Source organism: Musca vetustissima, unplaced genomic scaffold (assembly GCF_032173495.1).
Source record: "Musca vetustissima isolate MV318-11 ecotype Yass unplaced genomic scaffold, APGP_CSIRO_Mvet_v1 utg14942, whole genome shotgun sequence".
Classification (NCBI taxonomy): Eukaryota; Metazoa; Arthropoda; class Insecta; order Diptera; family Muscidae; genus Musca; species Musca vetustissima.
Genome location: NW_026882070.1, coordinates 216,760 through 238,961, shown reverse-complemented (window position 1 = coordinate 238,961; position 22,202 = coordinate 216,760). Strand labels below are relative to the sequence as shown.

The window sequence follows — 22,202 nt, the reverse complement described above, 5'->3', positions numbered from 1 at the left end:
TTCGAAAATGGCGCCCAACGTGACATGAATAGTCCAATAATAATAATTGATTGAGATATCTATTACAAAAGTACTTTCAAAAAGTCTTTTATTAGAAAATAAATATTATTTTAAAAGATTTCTCAGTTAGCTCCACGTTGGGCGCCATTTTCAATTAAATATGTAAAATCATCCATTATCTCTGTGCAATCTAATCAATTACACTGTTGTTCATAAATTGAACTTCATCTGTTTGAAAACTTAGGCAATTCCTTTGGATTTTTTAATCATGAACTTGGCGCCCAACGTGACAAATGTACTTTGAATAATGAAAACACGTAAATAATTTAAAAAAAAAAGTTATAATTGGCTACAATTACATTTTACATCGATTGAAAAAATATATTTTTTTAAATATTCACGATTTGGGAGACCTTGAAAAATATTTTTTTAAATATCCACACTTCGAGGGGACCCTGCAAAATATTTTTTAAAATCCCAACTTATGCTAAGCCATGCAATTTTTTATTAAATGCACGTTTCGAATAATAAATGCACGTTTCGATCGGGCCGAATTGTTAATAATGTCCACCATGGATATTTAATATACCTAAAACCGATCGGGACTTTTATATATGTGCTGCCAAAAATAATATTAAATATCAAATATCAGCATCAAAAATCCCAGGTTTGGCTAGGACCTTGTGCGTAACAAAATCCTCAAAATATAAAAAAAACATTTGCGTTGCCATTGTATGGGCGCTATAGGTAGGAAGATTTGACACCCAATGATAACGCAAAATATTAAATTTGAGTCAATTCTATACCAAAATACCGAAATTTGGAAAGCGCCGTTATATGGGAGCTACCACGAAACTTTAGGCTGATGTTGCTAAATTTTGCAAAAAAAAATCTACCCACTACCGAAAATATTGAAATTTATAATCGACATTTTGGGGCCTATTCTAAAAAAAAGCAAATAATAATAATTTTTGAGGGGAAGATTGATTAATCCAGCATCCTTTAGTATAATTCTGATAAATATGTAAAGCTGAAAATTTACCCCACGTTGGGCGCCATGTATGAAAATGTCATTTCTATTTATCTTTTATAAAATTCCAGAATATATTTTAGGACTATCGCATTTCTAAGTCGAATTTTTATAAACATTAGTTTCCGAAAATAATTCTAATAAACAAAAAGATTAGACTAAATCGCACGTTGGGCGCCATCTTGAACTATTTCACTTAGCGGACAATCTGTCTCATTTTTTCGGCATATTTTAAAGACTATCTTAATTTTAAGACTGCATTTTTATAAATATTTTTTTTATATATTTTAATATAAAAAATTAATATCCTTGGAAATTTAATTTTATTCCCCGACGATTTTAACTACCTTGGAATTTTAAGAATATTTTAAATTTCAAAGAGTACATTTTTCTTGGTTTTTAGTTCCTTGGTACATTTTTATTAAATATGAAATTGTGAACATAGACCCCATGTTGGGCGCCATGTATGAAAATTTAATTTTGTCTCTGAACATTATTAGAACTATCGTATCTCTAAGCCTTATCTTTATAAGTGTTATTTCCTAAGCTTATTTCTAATAAAGAAGCAAATTTAAGCATAAACCCCACATTGGGCGCCATCTATAAATATTTCACGACATGCGTTGATTTTATGTATATTTAAAACCTTAAAACTATCTTTAATCTAAGACTGAATTTTAAAAAATATTATTTTTTAATCATATTCCTAAAAAGCAAAAAATAGCATAAACCCCATGTTGGGCGCCATCTATGAATATTTCAATTTATGTGTGGATTTTTGTGTATATTCAAGGTTTAACCTTAAAAAAATAATTTTTAAATATTCTCTATTGCAATAATACTTGAAAGCTGTTTAAAAATCACGCTTGTTGTAGTCCTTAAAAATAATTTTTAAAAATCCGATCGACCTTGAAACTTTTTCTTAAAACTTCAACACTTCTATGCATCACTTACCTTGCTGTTTTAAAAGAAACCCGTCGGCATTTTTTGTTTTAGTTTTTTTTTTAAGAAAACGGTTCCCTGAGTTTTACACCAAATACCGTTAAATATAAAATACGCTGTTCGGTAAAGAACAATAATAATTCGCAAAAATATCACATTACAATTTTTAGCGAAAGAATTGTTCAAAACTTCACAATAGAATAGTTGTTCATAATCTTTGTTTTTTTGTTTAATAAACGGTTATATGAAACAAAAATAAAAGACACACAATAAAATGACGAATAAGAAGAAGAAGAATATAAACAATCATGGTTGGAGGCCAGCTCGGTGTTTTTTCTGCTTCTTCTTCTTCTTTTTCATATAAACATAATCTCGTAATTTGATAATTTTTTTTTTTGGTTCGAATATTCAACTTGTTTATATGTTTATAAGAAATATGATGCTTAATGCGACAAAAACAGAAATTGACAGGAGAGCGAAGATGTAGGGAATGATGGAACAGAAGGCAAAGAAAACAACAACAACAAATAATAATAATTATAAGGAATTAAATGTGGATTTTGTTTTTGGGGGAGACAGCAACAAAAGATGCAAGGTTTTCTTTAGGCCACCAACGAAGTGTGTGTGGTTTTTTCTTTCTAGACAATCATGGCATAAATGGAAGAGTGTAAAGAGAGATTTTTAAGAAATTTGGCCTGAAAAAAGTTTTGGAAGGAAATATTTCCTATGAAATATGAAATGAATTTGAGCATTCATGTGGAAAAATTAGTTTTTCAATGGCAAAAAATACACATAAAGTGAAATATTCAAATATGGCGCCCAACGTGAGGATAATGACCAACTCTTGTAGTTTCTCAGAACAATACAAAGAAATTAAATCAAACATTTTCTCAAAATATTTAAGCGATAAAAATGTCCACGATGTTAAATATGTAGAGATGGCGCCCAACGTGGGTTAATGCTCAAATATTTTTTGTTTATTAAGAATATGCTAAGAAACTAAGCTTTATAAAAAATTCCCACTTAAAGATACAATAAAAATATCCTAAAAAATGTTAAGGGACAAAAGTAAGTGTAATTTTCCCGAATGGCGCCCAACGTGGGGTCAAATTTTCAGATTTATATCCTAAAAAAAATATACCAAGAAACTAATATACAAAATATATAGATATTTAGACCTTCATGATATTTCAAATCGTAGAAAATTACATATCCTAGAATCCATATTCTTCATAGATCCCCCATTTAATCAAATTTCGGAAAAACAAATCCTTAAGGCCAACTCTATGTACGGCGAACCCATTAATCCATTAAAGGAAATTTTTGTCCTATCCTATTTTTCTCCGCAGCATTAGAATGTTCAGTTTCCAATATTTTTTTGGGTAGTCGTCATTGACATTTTGTATTCATCATCGCTGTCATCATCGTCACCGGCTTCAAAAGTGGAACGAAGAGAAGAGTATGAACCCAGCGCACACACACACAAACATAGTACCATTGTTATGATAATTATCGTTTGTAGTGTAATTTGATATCCTTTGAGTGCTGGCAGGCTGGCACTCACACCAATGCAAATACACAAGCTCTCATACACGTTTCAATGTTAGAGTAAGAGAGAGAGAGAGAGACAACTAAAAGCGCAAATATTTGAAAGCAAAAAAAAATATTCATGTTTTCGGTATGGTCTAAATGAAATTGGTAATGTAAAATGAAAGTATTCTTCAAACACAAACACTCACACACACAAATATACTCGTAAATAAATACATACCTACAGATTGTGTATGATATGATGTGATGATGATTCAATAATGCGCCGTGTTGTCATTTGTTATCATTCCTCCCCTACCAGGTTTTTGTCTTTTATTTGTAATGTTTTTCACTTCAGTTTGCCGTTGATAAATACCGAAAGATGATGGTTATAGAAATGTTCAGGGTTTTCGAAGAATTGAACATTTCAGGAAAAATTAGGTCATATGGATCGATTGATTTTGTAGTAAAGGTATAACAATGGGAAGATAATTGTCAGCACAATTATTGAAGAATAATTGGGGTCTTCTATGCTCTCAAACAATCCTACGCTATCCAGTTCCCAATCCTAATAAAAGATTTTATTCAGAATCAAAGGATTACATCTAGTCGATATCTATCAACATCTTGGTAAATGTTCGCTGAAAATGCATTAAACATATATGTCGCAACCGCACGGGATTCTATTTGTGATATAAACAGAAAAAATTTCACTAATCCAATACAAAACGTTGGGCGCCATTCTTAAACTAGCTTCAAACACATACAGAAAATATTCCTTTTTGAATAAATCAAAAAATTTAGAATTAAAGACCCTTAATAATATCCATAGGAATGTTTAAAAGAAATCGAAGCAAGCAAACATATCTTATTTTTTTATACTGTACCTACGTATGTATAGATATAACATCCGAAAATGTATAAGTTGGGCGCCAATTACTTTATTTTAAACTGTAGCAGCAAAAGACTTATAAGGTCTACTAAAAAAATCATTAGACGAGTTTTCTATTGCATTCTATTCTATTTGATTATTTTCCGAACACATCAACTTCAAAGGCAGAAATTGTTTCCAGTCCCAGAGCAAGAGCCGAAGCCAATTAATGATTCTCAGACCAAATTTTCCGAACAACTGTTAATGGTCAATTCAAAATTACAAATAAAATCTAGATAGGCCCTCATTATCCGAGTTATTGTTCAAAGGAAATCGAAATAGAGAAAATTTGATCATGTTTCTTCTTATATTCTTAGCTACGTCGGTGAAGGACAACTTCCGAAAATGTTATCGTTGGGCGCCAATTACTTCTCTTTGATCTGTAGCCCCAAAAGACTTATAAGATCTACTTAAAACATCCTTAGACGAGTATTCTATTACATTTTATTATTTTTGGCCATTTTCGGAACACATCCTCTTAAAAGCCAGAAATTGTGTACAGTCCCAGAGCAAGCGCTGAAACCAATTAGTGATTCTCAGACCAAATTTTCCGAATAAATGTTGGATGCCAATCAAAATTAACAAAAAAATTAGATAGACTCTCAATATACGGTTAATGTTCAAAGGAAACTGAAATAGAGACCATTTATCATGTTTCTTCTTAAATTCTTAGCTACGTTTGTGAAGGATAACTTCCGAAAATGTATACGTTGAGCGCGAAATGCTTTACATTGCTTTGTAGCACCAAAAGACTTATAAGATCTATTTAAAACATCTTTAGATGAGTTTTCTATTGCATTCTACTATATATGGTAATTTTCGGAACACATCAACTTTAAAACCAGAAATTCTGTTCAATCTCAGAAAACGTATGCAGAGCATGTGGTTAAGCCAATTGGAGGTTCTAAAGCCAAATCTTCATTGTTTCCACAAATTTCATACGATTACATGGATGGAGCCCATGTAATCGTATGAAATTTGACCGAAGTTGCAATGAAAAGGAAAGTCAGAGAAATATTGCATTCAAACCCTTATGCGACGCGTTTCGCCTTTAGTTAAGTGACACGTTTCAAGGTCAAAGGTTGTATTATATCCAATTTATTGTGAAATAGCATATAAAAATTAAATTCAATCGTATCAAATTTCGACATTTGTCACCACACCAGAACATCCGTTTTCAAAGCAGAATTTTCTGATTGTGACGATCTTTTTTTATACAATCTACAATATTTTTTTCTTCCATGGAATAAACCAGATAAACCTGGCTTTGAACGCTAAGGCACCGGACAACATTTGCTATCTATTACTGTTCTGAAATTATTATCAAAAGAATGTGACATTTTCCAAACAAACCTTTCCACTCTAAGTCCTCTGCGACTTAGAAACATTTATAATTCTCTTATAAACTTCTTGGTCTTTTAGAATAGCCCCTGGCTTCCATTCAAATATCAAGCTTGCCCTTAAAAATTATTCTAAATTAAGATATTCCGTTTGTTAGTTTCGAATACGAAGGAGTTTTCTTAAAAACTGTCCCAGTTTCTTTAAAAAAATCCCACATGTTAATTTAAAAACTATACTCCATGATCCTCCATGATCCTCCATGAATAAACTCCCGTTCCAACGATTTCTCACAGAATTGAAAGCATTCGCTAGATTAAAAAGCCTTGTTTTTAAAGGAAGCTCCTCGGATATCTTGAGTAACACATTCACTTTCTTAGGAAACTCCAGAAACTCATTACATTCGTTAGAAAATAACTTCACTTTTTTCCAAAATCTAACAATACCTTTAATACTGTTTTACCTGGGAGTTATAAACCATTTAGAGCTTCGATCATTTCCCCGACTATCTTGAGTAACACATTAACTCCTGAAGAAGTCCAGGAACTCATTAAATTCCCTACTTATATCGATGCTAAAACAATCTTACATCTCTTTATAAATGTAAAAACAATTTAGATTCAATCAGTATTCTAAATGCTGGTTTTATGCTTCAATACCTCCCCTTTTTGTTATAATTATCCAAACCCACACATTTTGGATTCCTCTCCTAATACCTTCGATAAAATACCTTCTGTCTATTGCCATGTAACTATGGTATTTGAAATGCTAACCCATTTGTTTCTCCGTAAACTTTTCATGGAACGTTTATGTCTTTGATAGGCTACGTGTGTATTCCCGTACACTAATAGCGCAAGTAGACTATTAAATCCATTCGATATCTAATGTTTATTAATAGACTTGTCTTGGGACGCTTTTGTCTTTGATAGGCTACGTTAATCTTAAAAAGAGCACTGATTTATGAATTAACAAAAAAGTAAATAAATTAATATTGAAAAATGAGCTCCACTTTGACATAGAAGTCGAATATTTTGTATGACGCTTATAGAATCGTGGTATTTAACCTATTTATTTTCCAAAAGACCTGATGTGGAACGTTTCAACAACAATATTAATTATCACAAAAGAAATAAAATTAAAAAAATCCTCTTTTGTAATTAAACAAACACCTCCTCCTATATCTTAGATTAATATTTTCTCTTACAATACAATACAACTACGGTATTTTGAGTTATTAACCATGCCACTCTAATACAAGGTAGGACAACTGAAAGTGAATAACAAAAAAGCAACTATGTAGAACAGTGGCTTCTTCTGTCAATTAACATGTCTTGGAACGCTTTTCACTTTGAGTTGGTATCAACAACTTACACCTCATTTATGAATTAAAAACCAAAATACAACTCTTAAAAATGTAAACCAAGCCTCCTCTTTTGTAATCCAACCAACACCTTTGGCATATAATCATATAAATATTAAAAAATAACCTCACCCTTTATATCTGGACGCCATTATCATCATCTCAAAATCATCATTATCGGTTACACATTAAAAAACAATATGAAATATTTCAAATTTTTTCTCGAGTTTCCAGTATCTTCAATCCTAATCATGGTAAAATTGAGGTAAATAACAAAACAGCAACTATGTAGGCAGTGGCTTCTTCTGCCGATTAGCATGTCTTGGAACGCTTTTCTCTTTGATAGCCTTCAATCAACGCATCATTTATGAATTAAAACCCAAAATACAACTCTTAAAACTGTAAACCAATCCTCCACTTTTGTAATCCAACCAACCAACCAACACCTTTGGCATATAATCATATAAATATTAAAAAAATAACCTCACCCTTCATATCACTCTGGCTGGTAGCCATTATCATCTACTCAACATCACCATTATCGGTTACACATTAAAAAAACACACAATATGAAGTAGTTCGTAATTCTTTTTTATTGGTTTTTGTGGTTTTTAGCTATCGCAAACCCCATAAAGCAGACATTGAAAAAACACCTTGCAAGCGATCAAAAAAAAACTACAGCAACAATAAAAAAAGAGAACGAATTGCAGTTTTTTGTTTGGTTTTCTAGTGAATAAAAATCGACTAAGTGAATATATGAATGACTATGCGGCGGTGAACGGTCACTCTCACAGATACACACACATATTATAAAACATATATTTACACACATTTACACAAAAAATATGGTTTTTCAATATATAAAACAAAGTGTAAATGTGGTTGTATTTGTTTTAGTTGTTTTTTTTTCTCCTTATATAGAAAAATTACTGCCAAACCATTATTGTGTGGGCCAAAGGAGGGGTCTGCTGGCTGACAGACTGTCGTATCAAATTACCAACATGAAAATGTATAATACGAAAACAACAACTACAACAACAAACAATGAAATGAAAAGGAGAATTGCGGCTAAAGTAAACACACAATTTGAGCTTGAAAACAATCAAACTCAATTGGCATTACTGGAAAAAAAGTGATGCCATTAAATTTGAATTACACACACACACTCTCTCTCTCTCTCTCTGTCTCTCTCTTTGGCTTACTAACAGAAATACAAAATGAGTTATTCAAAAATAGCAATAAAAAATTCCCCACATTACCAGAAGGTGGTGAATTGTATTGCCACAATTCTCATATTTATTAGAATTGGATTAGCAGTAACCCAACCCCCATTTTCCGAATAGCTGCGATCATTATCAGCTGTTAACTGCCAAAATGAATTAACGATTTGTCATATTACCCCCTGTGACTTCCTAATCAGCCGAGCTCTCATCTCTTGACATCTTTTTCAATTTACTCAAGTGGCTATTACATTGTAATGCATTACCACGCCATTTAAAAGTGTGGTTGGAAGGAGACTTGGCTGAGGGTGGATCTGTGTGTTTGAGTGTGTCTGTCAGCAACAGTTTTGAATTGTTTTTTGAAGAGTGTTGATTTTTTTTTGGTAAGCTTAGGGATGTGGAAATTTGAATAAAGATTGTGACCTCCTTAGGTTAATTTATGATTCACTTGATAACTTCTAAAAATATTTAGACAGTCCTTATGGTTCTTAAGAAAATTAAAGAAATTTTAACGAAATCTGTGACTTTTTTAGAAAAAAAACTTCGGGAGTACCTAAGATAACTCCTATATTCGGACCATTCCACGGTTTCATTAGGAAACACGCATTTTTCAAATAACTCCTTTAGTCCTCTTCTCGAACTTCTCGAATTCTTAAGGGATTCCCAAAACTTCATTACAGAAAAATTCCGCGTTTCTTAGAAAACTACTCTAATAGGGAATATATGTTGGGCGCCAATCAAAGGAATTCGAAAGAAAACAGAGATTTTTTTTAGAAAACTTCTGGAGTATCTAAGACATTTCCTATAGTCGGATCATTCCATAATAACGGTACGAATATTTACGTAAAAATTCCGTGATTTTCCTAGAGAACTTCTCGAGTCTCTTAGAAAATTAGTCTTATAAATGTTGGTCGCCATATCAACATAAGAAATTATGAATATATTGATACAGAAAAAAATGTTGGGCGACATTTTTTCCGAAGAAATTTTGTACCACAAGTACCTAGCCTTCTTGAATTCTCCACAAATCCTGAAATTTTACTCCAAGGGTTTTCAGAAGCATCCTAGACACAGGGACTGTTGAAGTTCCCAGACTACCGTAGGAAAAAGCCACAAGTCCTAAAAAATTTACTCCAAGGATTCTTAGAAGCCAACTAGATACAGGTTTATTTGAAGTTCACGGAGTTCCGCTGGAACATCTCGAAAAAAGATCTCTCAAGTGAAGTAAAACCTTAGAAAATTCTACGGATTTTTAGCCTCTTTGAATTATCCACAAGTCCTAAGAATTTTTTGGAAATTACTTATATTTACTGTGAACTGGTTCTACTTGAAGACGCACGAACTTCAGACTTCTACAGGAACATATCGGAAAAAAGCAAAATTTCTCATATGAATAAAAACATAGAGTACTGTACTGTCTCTTAGGCTCCTTGAATTCCCACACAAGCCTTGTAGACGCACAAGCTTCTTCTTGATAATGCACGAACTTCAAACCACAAAGAGGATTTCTTAGAAAAGCACTGCTGCTTTGTTGGAAGCTCCTCGGCTTTATTGAACACCACATCGATTTTTCGAAAACCGCCCTAACATTCTGAGTCAGCTATGGGCCTTTGAAAATGTATATATTTTTATCATTAAAAGAATCTGAAAATTTCATTCCGTATTTTCTAATGCGTTGGGCGCCATTTTTATCAAACTTCGCTTTTTGGCCTACATTATCTATAAGAATCAGATAACTCCACAACTACCAAATTTTCAGGTGTAGACCTATAGTTGTCCTGAGAAAAAACACCAACATGCGAACCTTTATAAAATACACTGGATCCTGACTCATTTACCTATGACATCCTTTTCATGTTTCAAAATATCTAATCTTCTCCTTAAAACCAACATTTTCCTTCCCTTTTTCATATATTAGGCACCATTTTAGCCAAATTTCGCTTTTTGACACTGGCCTACAATTTCTGTAAGAACCAGGTGCCTTTATTACTCCCTTTGGAACACACGCAATGACATTGGGAATTTTTCAGATGTAGACCTACAGTTGTCCTGAGAAATTCTTATAAAAGTTGAGATTTTTCATAGAAGCCAGATGTGGGTTCCTCTGAAATAGAATTGTTTTTAAAAAGGTATTTTTCTTTCTTTTTTTTATTTTTATATGTTACAAAAGAAACAGCAAGATTTCCTGCGAACCCTAATAAAATTCCTTGGTTTCCGACTCATTTCATGACCTCATTTGGAACTCCTTCAATAATCTTCGTAAATTTCAAAGTATGTAATCTTCTCCTCATAATCCTGGTCATGTTCATTGACGTCTTCATGGTTTCCTTGAAACTAAGAGCAACAGTTTCCTTCCCTTTTTCATATGTTGGGCGCCATTTTTACCAAATTTCGCTTTTTGACACTGGTCTACGATTTCTATAAGAATCAGATGTATTTATTGCTTCCTTTGGAACACACGCAATTGCATTAGGAAATCTGGAGACGTAGACCTACAGTTGTCCTGAGAAATTCTCACAAAGGTTGAGTTGCTTTTGCATCCTTCAGAACTATTCCAGTTAATTTCAGAATTTTCATGGTCAAGCTTCGGTTTCAAGTAGCCATTTATACGGTACCCTAAAAATTTGTCATCACTCCCCAGTGAATACCTGTTTGGCATTTAGTAGCTTCAATTGTAACATTTTTTTACAATACCCTAGTGTCGTCTTCGTCCTTCTCCCTGGCATACGAACAAACAAATGCAAACACTTGAACCTTGTTTAAAATAAAAACACATTGACTTTCCATGGTGTAACACAGTGGGGAGTTAGGAATTATATTTCACTTTGTTGTTGTTGTATTTGTGTGTACTTGAAATCAAACACCTAAAGTGCTTTTATTGTTTCCAAACATTTCCTGAAGTGTGCGTCCCCCGTTGAAAGTCAAGAGTTACAACAAAAAAACAGTGACGGTAAGTGACTCTTCACTTTCCTCCACACACACACACAAGGCAATAGTCCCTAGAGAGGTAGCGAGACGTTAAAGATATTCAGATCATATTATGGTAAATTTGAAACCTTAAATGGTATTATCATTTATTTCCTTCCGTTTTTCTGTAGTATGGTGTTGTGTTGGGCGCCATCGTGTACAAACTCCCTTTCATAGTTCACGACTACTGGCATCGGATGTATTGTATGTGACACAAATAATTTTTTGAATTGTTGTTATTAATTCATCACAGATGTTAGGCATTTGGAGATGCGTTGAAGATTGAAGTTGACTTCGACAAGATTGCTGGATATTGGTCACAGCTAAATTTAAATGTCATTTGTAATTTGTTAAAAATAGATATGTGAGTTTAATTGTATTACATTTTAAGTGCTCGGCGGAGGCAGGAATGAGAGGATTTTGTTTGCTCTGACATTTGAACTAGTAACAATTTGTATCTAAATTATGAGCTGAAAAGTTGATACCATAACAAATTGAATAGCAATTGTCAATTAGTGTCAAGACCTGTTGGAAGATGTAGCTATCAATTATTGTAAAATTTGTGTTCCTTTGTGATCCTGAGGGACCTTTAAGGAAATATTAAAATATGTTCATGTTCTTTAAGGAAAACCTCAAAGCTCTTAGGAATAATTACCAATTTCTAATGAAATTTCTTTTTAAATCGAAAATCAAACACCAAGTTTTCCTGGGAAACGTTTCCTGCTTCTTAAGAAACTTGTCGATTTCTCTAGGAAGTTTTTATGTAGCTTCGAGTATTTTCGGAGTGTTTTATTAAACTCAATGAGTTCCTTGGTAAATTGCCGTGATTTGAAGTAAACTTCCCAGATAACTTTCGAAATTTCAATGGATTTCCTATGAAACATCGATGCTTCTCTAAAAAAAACTCCGAACCCCATTGCATTATAGGAAAAATCAAGATTGCTCCATTCAACACTCTACTCAAGAAATTTCTAAGTTCTCCTACGAAACTTATCAAATTCACTAGACAGTTTTCCGAATTATATATATGTGTTCCTTGGTAAATTCATGCGATTCAAAGGAAAACTTGCGGATCCCTCGAGAAATGGCAATGGATTTCATAGGAAATAACGGAATCCCATAAAAAATCGCATTGCTTCCTTTGGGTCGCAGGAAAAGCCAAGGTTTCCTACAATATTCCACAGGTTTCAAGAAAACTCGCCACATTTAAAAAGATCTTGGAAAAGACGCCAAGTCTTCCTTGGAAACTACGAACCTTGAGTATTTCCATGAGTCCCTTGGACAATTAACGCAATTCATATTGAACTCTACAGATCACTTTAGAAATGAAATTGAATTTTTTAGAAACATCTCTGCATCCTTAAAAAAACTCTGAATTCGGAGCCCCTTTGCTTCCCGCGGGAAACATCAACGTTTCTGCTACTGTCTTGAGAAGTACGAAAAAAATCTTGGTGAAAATCTGAGGCGCTTTGAATATGACCCAAAAGCCTTAATAAAAAATCGGAAATTTTTTCATTGAAGTCTACTTGGGTTCCTTGAGACTTCGATTTTCTTTATTTCATATGTTGGGCTCCATTTCTATTATCAAGGCTTTCCCTGAAATACTAATTTCTCTATGACTTCCTTTGAATCCCCTACAAAAATCTTAGGATATTTTGTGCCTAAAGAAATCGGAAATTTTTCCTTAATTTTTTATATGTTGGGCGCCATTTTTTGACACTGGTCTACAGTTTCTATAAGAAACACATTTAATACTCCCTTTGGAATACGCGGAATGGCATTAGAAAATTTATAAAATTCATTTGGAACTCCTACAAATAATCTTTCGAAATTTCAAAGTATTTAATTTTCTCCTTGAAACCACGGTTCTATTTGTTGATGTCTTCATGGGTTCTTTGAAACTGAGATTTTATTTAAAAGACCCTTTCATTTGGGCGCCATTTTTATCAAACTTCGCTTTTTAACACTGGTCTGGGCGATTATTATAAAAATCTGAAAGTTTTTGAGAAGAACTCGACATTTTCTTTCCATTTTTTATATTGGGCGCCATTATTTATAACACATTGATAACAGCACAGTCTCAACAAAAACTCAATTTCTTATTGCTTCCATTGGAACTCCGGCAATGGTCTTAGGAAGTTCCCCTTCAAGTATACGTGGGTTTCTTCCTTCTTTATTTCATATGTTGGACGCCATTTTTATCAAACTTCGCTTTTTGACATTAGTCTACAAAATTCTAATAAAAATCTAAGATTTTCATAGGAACCTGAAGATCCCTTTGAAAATTATATTTCTTTAATAGACTCCGAAATTTTCCTTCCGTTTTTTATATATTTTGGGCGCCAATGGTGAGGGCCTACGTTTGACCTGAGAAACTCTTGAGATATTCTGAGATTTTTCATTGAAGGCATGGCATACGTTGGCGCCGTTTTATAAAAAACCAAATTAGCTTAGAAATTCTTAAGAAAACCTGAGGTTTTTCTTAGTATATGATATTTCTTTAATAGACTCGGAAATTGTCCTTCCGTTTTTTTAAATATTGGGCGCCATTGTTCCTCAAACTTCCGTTTTTTAAGGTGAGATTTATTTTTAGTCGAGAGAAGTTCCTTAGAAAATCTGACATTTTCTCACGAGAATGTGATTTTCCTTGAATGTAGATTTTTCTTTAATAGGTGTACATATGTTGGTCGCCATTTTCCTAAAACAGCCTTAAGAGACACTGGGAAACCGATATTTATTCAAGAGTCATTCAAAACTCCATAATTTCCTTGGGAAAAATCCAGAGTTTCTTTAAAGAAGTTCATCCCAAGGCCCAGACTTTCTTCAGAGGTTCCAAAGGTTCATGGACAATTCAGGCAATTGATTAAGAATCTGACGAATGTCCAGATGTCCAATTACGGATTTCTGTACCATATTTCCTTTAGAAATTATTTTTTATATTTTGTCTCTCCCACAAAGTGAATAAAATACTAATTACCCTTTCCCGTTTTTTTTTTTCTTTACAGTGGCAACTCCGATAAACAGCATTTGGACTCATCAAGTGATTCAGAAATGGAAGGTGCTCTCATGCAACAAAGTCATGGCGGCGGTGGCCCCAGTTCTGCCAACAGCAATCCGAATAACAATAGTAGTAGCAATCATCACACCACAACACAACATCACCAGCATTCGCATCATCACCAGCAACAACAACAACAGCAGCAGCAACAACAACACTCAGCACAACAATTATCACCCAATCCGCATCAAACGCTTAGTAATCATCACACCCACCATCATCATCAGCAACAGCAGCAGCAACACCACCAGCAACAACAACAATCACATAGCCTGGCCACATCACATCTTACGGCTGCCGCGGATCATGCGCTTAGTGCCCAATTGATAGGTGGTCCAGCATTATCGGCCGCCGCCGTTGCTGCTGCCGCATCCGTCAAAGGTTCAGGGAATGTTGCCAGCCAAATGGCACCACTGCCAGCGGCCGTTGCCTACTCCCACCTACACAATGTCATGAGCTCCATGCCCATTTACGATATGAGCGAATATCAACATTTATGATTTTAGTTAGATGCCATTTGTACGGGCAATAGCGAATGGTTAACGGCGGCGGCGACGACATCCAAAGTGGCAGGTGAAGTGCAGGCGGATGGTCAGGTGGCTGGAGAGACAGTGGGGAGTGGGACAGCTACGGCGGATACTCCGAGCGTTTCATCCCTGGCATACAGAGATCAACAGCAACAAAGTTTTTATTTTTGAAAAAAATTCTGACCTTCTTTTTGGATATTTTTTTGTAGAATATTTCCCCACGGCTAAATTGAATAGTAGATCAGGTGTATAACAGTTTTATAACAGTGAAAAATAATATCAAACAAAAACAAAACTATTAAAAAAGATAAAGAGGAAGTTGTTATAGTTTTTCATAATTATAAATATTAATTCAAAAAAATGGCTCTGCTTTAAAAATTAAATAAATTCTAACCTCAAAAATTCGGCTAACAACTTTCTCATTCCTCCCAGGCAGCATCAGCTCAACGAATCTCTTTCTAAATACAAAAAACATAAAAATAGTAGACAAATTGTATTAGAAATAGTTATTCCGCACTAAGTCCACATCCATATCCATTACTGCAAATTTAAAAAAAAATCATACATAAAATATTTGTAATAGCACATTTTGAGGTTATGTATGCAACATTTTATAAGAAAACCAATAACTTGTAATAGAAAACAAAAATTGTAAATATTAATAATGATTAATAAGATCTATACAACAAATATTATAAAATTATAATTACAAACAACAACAAAAATCAAAAACGTGCAAAATTTAATTCTATAATTATAAAAAAATTTTAATTATTATTTTTTGTAGTAATTATTTTTTTAAGTAGTTTATAGACATTTATCTCCAATTTTAATTTTTTTGTTAAATTACTTTTTAATTAAATAGAAGAAACAAAAAAATAAAACGAAAATGTTTAAATTATTTATAAATAAAAAAACAAGGAGAAAAAATTGAATACTTATATTGAAAGAAAATATAAAAAAATGAATGAAAAACTGAGAAAATGTAAATAAAAAATAAATATTAAAAATAATAAACTAAATTGTTATTTCTTTCATGGTAATAAAAATGTACATATACAGCCCAATCACCAAAATGTGGGAGAAATTCTATTCCTACGGAAAGCATTTCTCTCGAGAGAAAAATCCTCCAATCGTAGAAAATATAGGAGTAACATTTTTGAAATATGGCATCTCTTTTTAATCAACTGTGGGTCTTTTTCATACTTTGTGTACCCTTATTTGTTTGTGCAAATTTAAAGTGTTTGTGTTGTACAAAATAATTAAAAAGAAATAGAGAATTGAAACCAAAAAAAAAAATGAATAGTATTATACTTATTTAGAGGATGTTGCTACTTCCAGAGAGCAACAAAGAACCTCTACAAGATTGTGTGTGTGTGTGTGTGTGTTTGAAGGCGGTCCTCAGTTCCTTAAGGCCGCAGGAACCAGGTTTTCTTCCAAAAATGTATTATCCAAAAACGATCGTACACCATGTACAAAAGACAAGTTTAATAGTAGTCCACAGTCCAACTGTAGAATCACAACGAAAGCTGCCACAAACAGCTGATGAAAAAAACAAACAAGAACGATAATACACGGTACGTTAATAATATAAATGCTTGAAACAGAGCAATCATGTAATTTAGATATATCGACTTAAACCGACTTACGACCTCCCGGTTGAGAGATGTCCAAGTGCATAAGGTGTATGTAGTGACGAAAACTGCTAACCGCAGCCAAAGGGTTTCCGGAACTAAACAAGCTTCCAGGTCACACAGGGTAGAATCTCCAAGTCCTCTAGGCGCTTTCAAGGCTGCTGAAGATAGGAAATAAATAGAAAAAGGGGACAAAAAGGGGGAGTGGGAAAAAACGTCAAAAATTAGTTACTGATCCAAAAAGGTTAAAAACTTAAACTAATATCACAGATTGTATCACAGGTTGGAATGGGATAGGGATCAGGATCACAGATGAATTTTCGCCTCTTTGATGAAGCGAATTAATAACTTGAATAGCTCTTCCTCAGTGGATTTCAGGATTGTCATAAGGTTGTTGTGATGGGAAAAAGGTTGGGATAAGTGGTTTTTAATTGATTATGTCTAGGGCAAGTAAAAATGCTGTGCTCCACGTCTTCAGGAACACCGCATATATCGCATTGCCAGGAATCACTGGCACCTATGCGATGTAGATCGACTTTGCAGTACGAGTGTCCTGTCATGAGTCTGTTAACTAATATTGTTTCCTCCGGGCTTAACTTGATTTTGCAATACCATGGTTTGCTATACACATCAGGGCAGAGTTGGAAAAAGAATCTGCCTTTTGTCAAGGAAATTATTTTAAACTCTTCATTCCACATGTCCTTTACTCTCTTTTCTATTTGCTTTATCGCCTCCTTCGGGGACAGAAATGCCACAATTGGTGCACCTGCATCCACCGCTTGCTTTGCCAAAAAGTCCACAACTTCATTAAAAAGTGTGCCTTTATGACTCGGAGTCCAAACCACATGACATCTGTACACATTTGCTCTCCTCAATAAATTGTGACATTCAGCAACCAGAAAATTGTCAGAGCCTAGAGCCTTACAGGCCGCAAGGTCTCACGTCCAACCGAAGCATCAGTGGCAAAAATGGTGAAGCCATTACTTCTATAATATACCATCTCACATTTGTATATGGCATATATTACATCAACAGGAGCATTCTGCTTCGTACAGGGTAGAAGATTTGTTCTGATCGTCAATTTGTCTTGATATTCACATGTCCCTATTCTGATCTTTTGGAAGATGTCGTCAAACTCGTAAAATATTGCACTATAACTGGATTTAACCTTTGGATTATCCGCTACTATCTCATATAATCTTTCATTGTCGTACACATTTCTAATAATCTCTTTGGCTGTCAGAACCTTAGCTCGATATTTGGGGGGTAGCTCTCCAGCTAGGGCATACCTCACATGAATCGGTGAAGTGGTCGTAACTCCCAACGATCTACTGATCATCTCATTCTGAAGGCGCTCTATCTTTTTATTGATAAAACTCTACAAGATTGTCAAGAAGACAATTGCAAGATAGTTCCAATCCTCTTGAATTGTCACAATCATTGTAAATGCATAAAAGTTAAAAATAATTGAAACAATCTAGTTCACTTAGCGAATCGATCTTTCTTCTTCCGTTTTTAAAAAGGAACTAGTTCCTTAATATAGTTCCTTTGCTCCATATAGTTCCTTTACTCCATACACTTCCTTTGCTCCATATAGTTCCGACTCCAACATAGTTCCTTTGCATCTCTCTCTTTCATCGTTCTATTTTTTTCATTTTTTCCATATATAGTTCCTTTGCTCTTTGTTCCACATAGTTCCTTTACTCCATACAGTTCCTTTACTCCATACAGTTCCTTTGCTCTTTATAATTCCTCTGCTCTTTATAGTTCCTTTGCTCTTTATAGATCCTTTGCTCCATATAGTTCCGACTCCTACATAGTTCTTTGAATCTATTTCATCTTTTTTTCGTTTTTTTTTTGCCTTATATAGTTCCCTTTGCTCGTTATAGTTCCTTTGATCCATATAGTTCCTTTTGCTCTTTATAGCTCCTTTGATCCATATAGTTCCATTGCTCCAAATAGTTACTTTTCTCCATATACTTTTGTTTATAAGTAAATAAAAATATTTAAAACAAAAAAAATTAACTATTACACAATTCGAAATACGAACGAATGAAGAATATGGGAATAAAGGAACGATATCAGAAAAAAAAGAACGAGAAATAAAGGAAAAAAAAATGAACGAGATCAGAAAAAGGAAGAGCTGGAACTAGTTCCGATCGTTCCTTTCTAGGAATAGTTCCAATACTTGATGGAAGTTTTGTCGCAACATACTCCTACAAGGAAAAACAAGTCTGGAATTCCAACGATTACCAAGTTGAGTGCCGCGTTACTTTTTTTGCGGAAGGTGAATATAAATTGGCGTTGGAAAGAATTCTGAGTTTGTATGGCACAATCAACATTTAGTTCTATCCTCTCCGAGGTGGTGACTGTTTTCGAAGCTCACCTTTGTCCTAAGTGGACAAAAGTGCGAAAAAGTTCCTGTTCCTGTTTTGTTGTTTAAATTCTGTGCAGCTTTTTGCCTTACATATTTTTTGGTCAGCCCAAAACTATTTAAAGTAAATTTGAAGAATGAATGGATTATTTTATTCAAATGAATGTGATAAATTTAGTACTAAACGTTTTTCCATTCGGTAATGCCCTTATTTGGTGGTCCCATCGAATTGAGCTCATTTTCCTTTTTTTCCAAAACCGAGTAAGAAACTCTTTGCTCCCTTTATAGATTCCACGCGAAATGTCAGGATGTAATTCCAAAACTGACACTAAATGCTGCAGTTGGGTTTTATTTGTATTCGACCTAAAAAAATTAATTTATTTATTTCTATTTCGATTTATATTTGAAAATCATACTTACATTTTTATCTCCCTTCGATTTTGTTTGTGAGATATTTTAAGAGAAAAAAAACACAAATCGAACTTTCTTATGATGGCTACTTTTTCTCCTTTCTCCTTTTAATTCCGCGCGGAATTTTCTTTACTATTGGGAAAAAGGGAGAATAAGAAAATTCCGCACGGAATTATTTTTTACGATTGGGCTGATAGTTTCAAAAAGTCTCCCTTCTGTAATTTCTAAGAAAATTGTGGAGGATCCCTCTTCTTCTCCATTTCCTCTCTCTCTCTAAAACTTGTATTAAGAAAAAATTCATTTATGGGGCACATTGCAGTTTTCGAAAATAAAATTATAAAGGGTACCCCTTGTAAATCTTCTAGGAAAATGGATTTTATGCATTAAAAAAAACTGTGAATAGAACCATCTTCTATAAAACTTTTTTGTGCCACGTTACTTTTTTTTGAGTGCCACGATACTTTTTTTGCTGAAGGTGGATATAAATTGGCGTTGGAAAGAATTCTGATGTTTGTATGGCACAATCAACATTTAGTTCTATCCTCTCCGAGGTGGTGACTGTTTTCGAAGCTCACTTTTTTCCTAAGTGGATAAAAGTGCGAAAAAGTTCCTGTTCCTGTTTTGTATTTTAAATTCGAAAATAAAATTATAAAGGGTACCCCTTCTAAATCTTCTAGGAAAATGGATTTTATGAATTAAAAAAAAAAACTGTGAATAGCACCATCTTCTATAAAACTTTTTTTAAAGGGAAACATTCCCCCTTTTTTGGTTGCAAAAAATCGTTTTTTTTTATTTTATATAAAAATATTACTTCACAAGAATGTCTCATTAACATTTCAATTGAAACAGTCTCAACAGTTCATGAAGATACAGCCGATTTATTTTGTCAGCATCAAGGGAGGTCAGAAGTGCTTTTCAAAACTTTTCGATTACAAAAACCTATATGTATGTTAGACTTCAAAGGGCCAATACCGCTGAAAAGCTTACCAAAAATACCGAATATTTGGTGGTACCATTATATGGGGGCTTACTGAAAACTTTTGCAAATATTGATATTTTTTAGAAGAGATATTTAGTTGAAACACCTACCCAAACTACCGAATACTGGGGTGTATCATTGCATAGCGACTACCCTTAAAAGTTGAACAATATAGATAATTTTTATTCGGAAGATTTCTACACCGTGAGATACCTAAATGCACCTTGAATACCTGTCATACCTCTAAAATGCCGAATATTTAAGGGTACCCATATAAACGGGATAATCCGAAACATGGGCCAATATTGGTAATTTTTGGCAAGGGCATTTTCTGTTCAATGAGAATCCTTAATATAAAAATAATACCAATTATTTTAAATACGTGTCAAAAAGCAAGTGTCCCCTATAAAGTGGATCCATATTACAACAATGTTGTAAGAGTGTTATAGCTTTTTGTGACCCCAAAAGTTTTAAACGCCGCCTAGACCACGATCGTCATATCTCGACTAACTGAGTCGATCTAGGCATGAGTGTCCGTCCGTCTGTTCATTATAATTTGTAAACACGCTACAGACCACAGTTGTTTTTGGTAATGCTGGATTAATATTTAATTCGCTTCAGAGGACGCAGCAGAATAAGCATGACAGTTATCACCCAAACGTCATGAAATTTGACATGGGGAAGGGGATATGTCCAAGGAATAAGCATGACAGTTTTCATAAAGATTGGTCGATATTTAGCGGGTCAAATGGACACAGACAAAATGACAAAAATTGTATTATATGACGTATATATTTCCTCCTAAAGGACATAGACCCGAGAAGTAGTGGTTGACCTTTCAATTAATACTAGTTATATGTATATGTGTACTCGGATGTGGCAGTTATACTTAAATACTTATACGTCTACGTATTCTGATAATGTTCAGAATTGACATTACCACACTAGAGGCCGTAAATGTCTTGCCAATCGCATTAAAATTCTATATAAAGTTCTGGTTATGACCAAGGATGACGCATATAACTTCCAGTGATGATATTTAGGGGATGTATATTTGTCTGGTTTTCTAGACGCCACATTACAAATTTTCTACGGGGAAGGTGCTCTGACGAAATAATTGGAATGTCTGGTTTGTCAATATTAAGCGTGTCAAATGAAACAAGACTTTTGTGTTAAAAGTGTGTTCTCTCGGAAAATCATGATTCAAAAAAACTGTCAGAGAATGTTAGTTTTCAGTGGTAGTTGTGTAGTTTATCATATGGTCGACCAACTATACTGCTCCGCTCATTGGTTTAATAATAAGGAGGTTTTCTACCCAAATAAGAATCCAAAATACTAAATTTCAGCAAGATAACGAAATACCAAACTACAGACACTAAGGATAGGCTGGGCCTTGGACGCACCAAAAACAACGCGCGATGATTAAAAAATTCCTGAAATGCCCAAAATTTCGATTACCGTTATATGTAGACTATACCAAGAGTTGGGGACCCATATTGAATGAATATTGGGGTTTATCCCATTTTCAATACCAAAGATCCTTAAAGTAACAAGTATGTGCACAAAGTCGAAGTTCTACCTTATTTTTGGCTGAGTAATTGAAGGAGTGTAGCGGGTCACGACCACTACCACTACGGACCTGTGCCCAGCTTCTTAAAAACGAGTATTTCTTAAGTCTTTCCGATTAACTCTCCGATTTCCTTGGTAAATTCACAAATCCCTGGAGAAATGTTAATGGATTTCTTTTTAAGCATCGCTGTTTTTCTAAGAAAATCTTCGAATTTCGAATCGCACTGCTTCCTTTGGATCATTGAAAATATAAGGGTTACAAGAAATATTCAAGATTTTAGAAAAAAAAACACCAAGATTCCCTTTTTTAAAATTTCTTGGTTCCCGACTCA

General features: G+C 33.8%; 1 protein-coding gene across 1 annotated transcript in view; it reads left to right on the top strand.

Moving 5' to 3' along the window:
- LOC133328235 (protein sine oculis) overlaps positions 1 to 22,202 on the top strand; it is a 57,270-nt gene that overhangs the window by 30,760 nt on the left and 4,308 nt on the right. The window contains exons 6-7 of the mRNA XM_061536783.1: positions 14,324 to 14,825; positions 14,883 to 14,994. Of these exons, the coding sequence (XP_061392767.1) occupies positions 14,324 to 14,825; positions 14,883 to 14,994 (614 nt within the window). The remainder of the gene's footprint in view (positions 1 to 14,323; positions 14,826 to 14,882; positions 14,995 to 22,202) is intronic.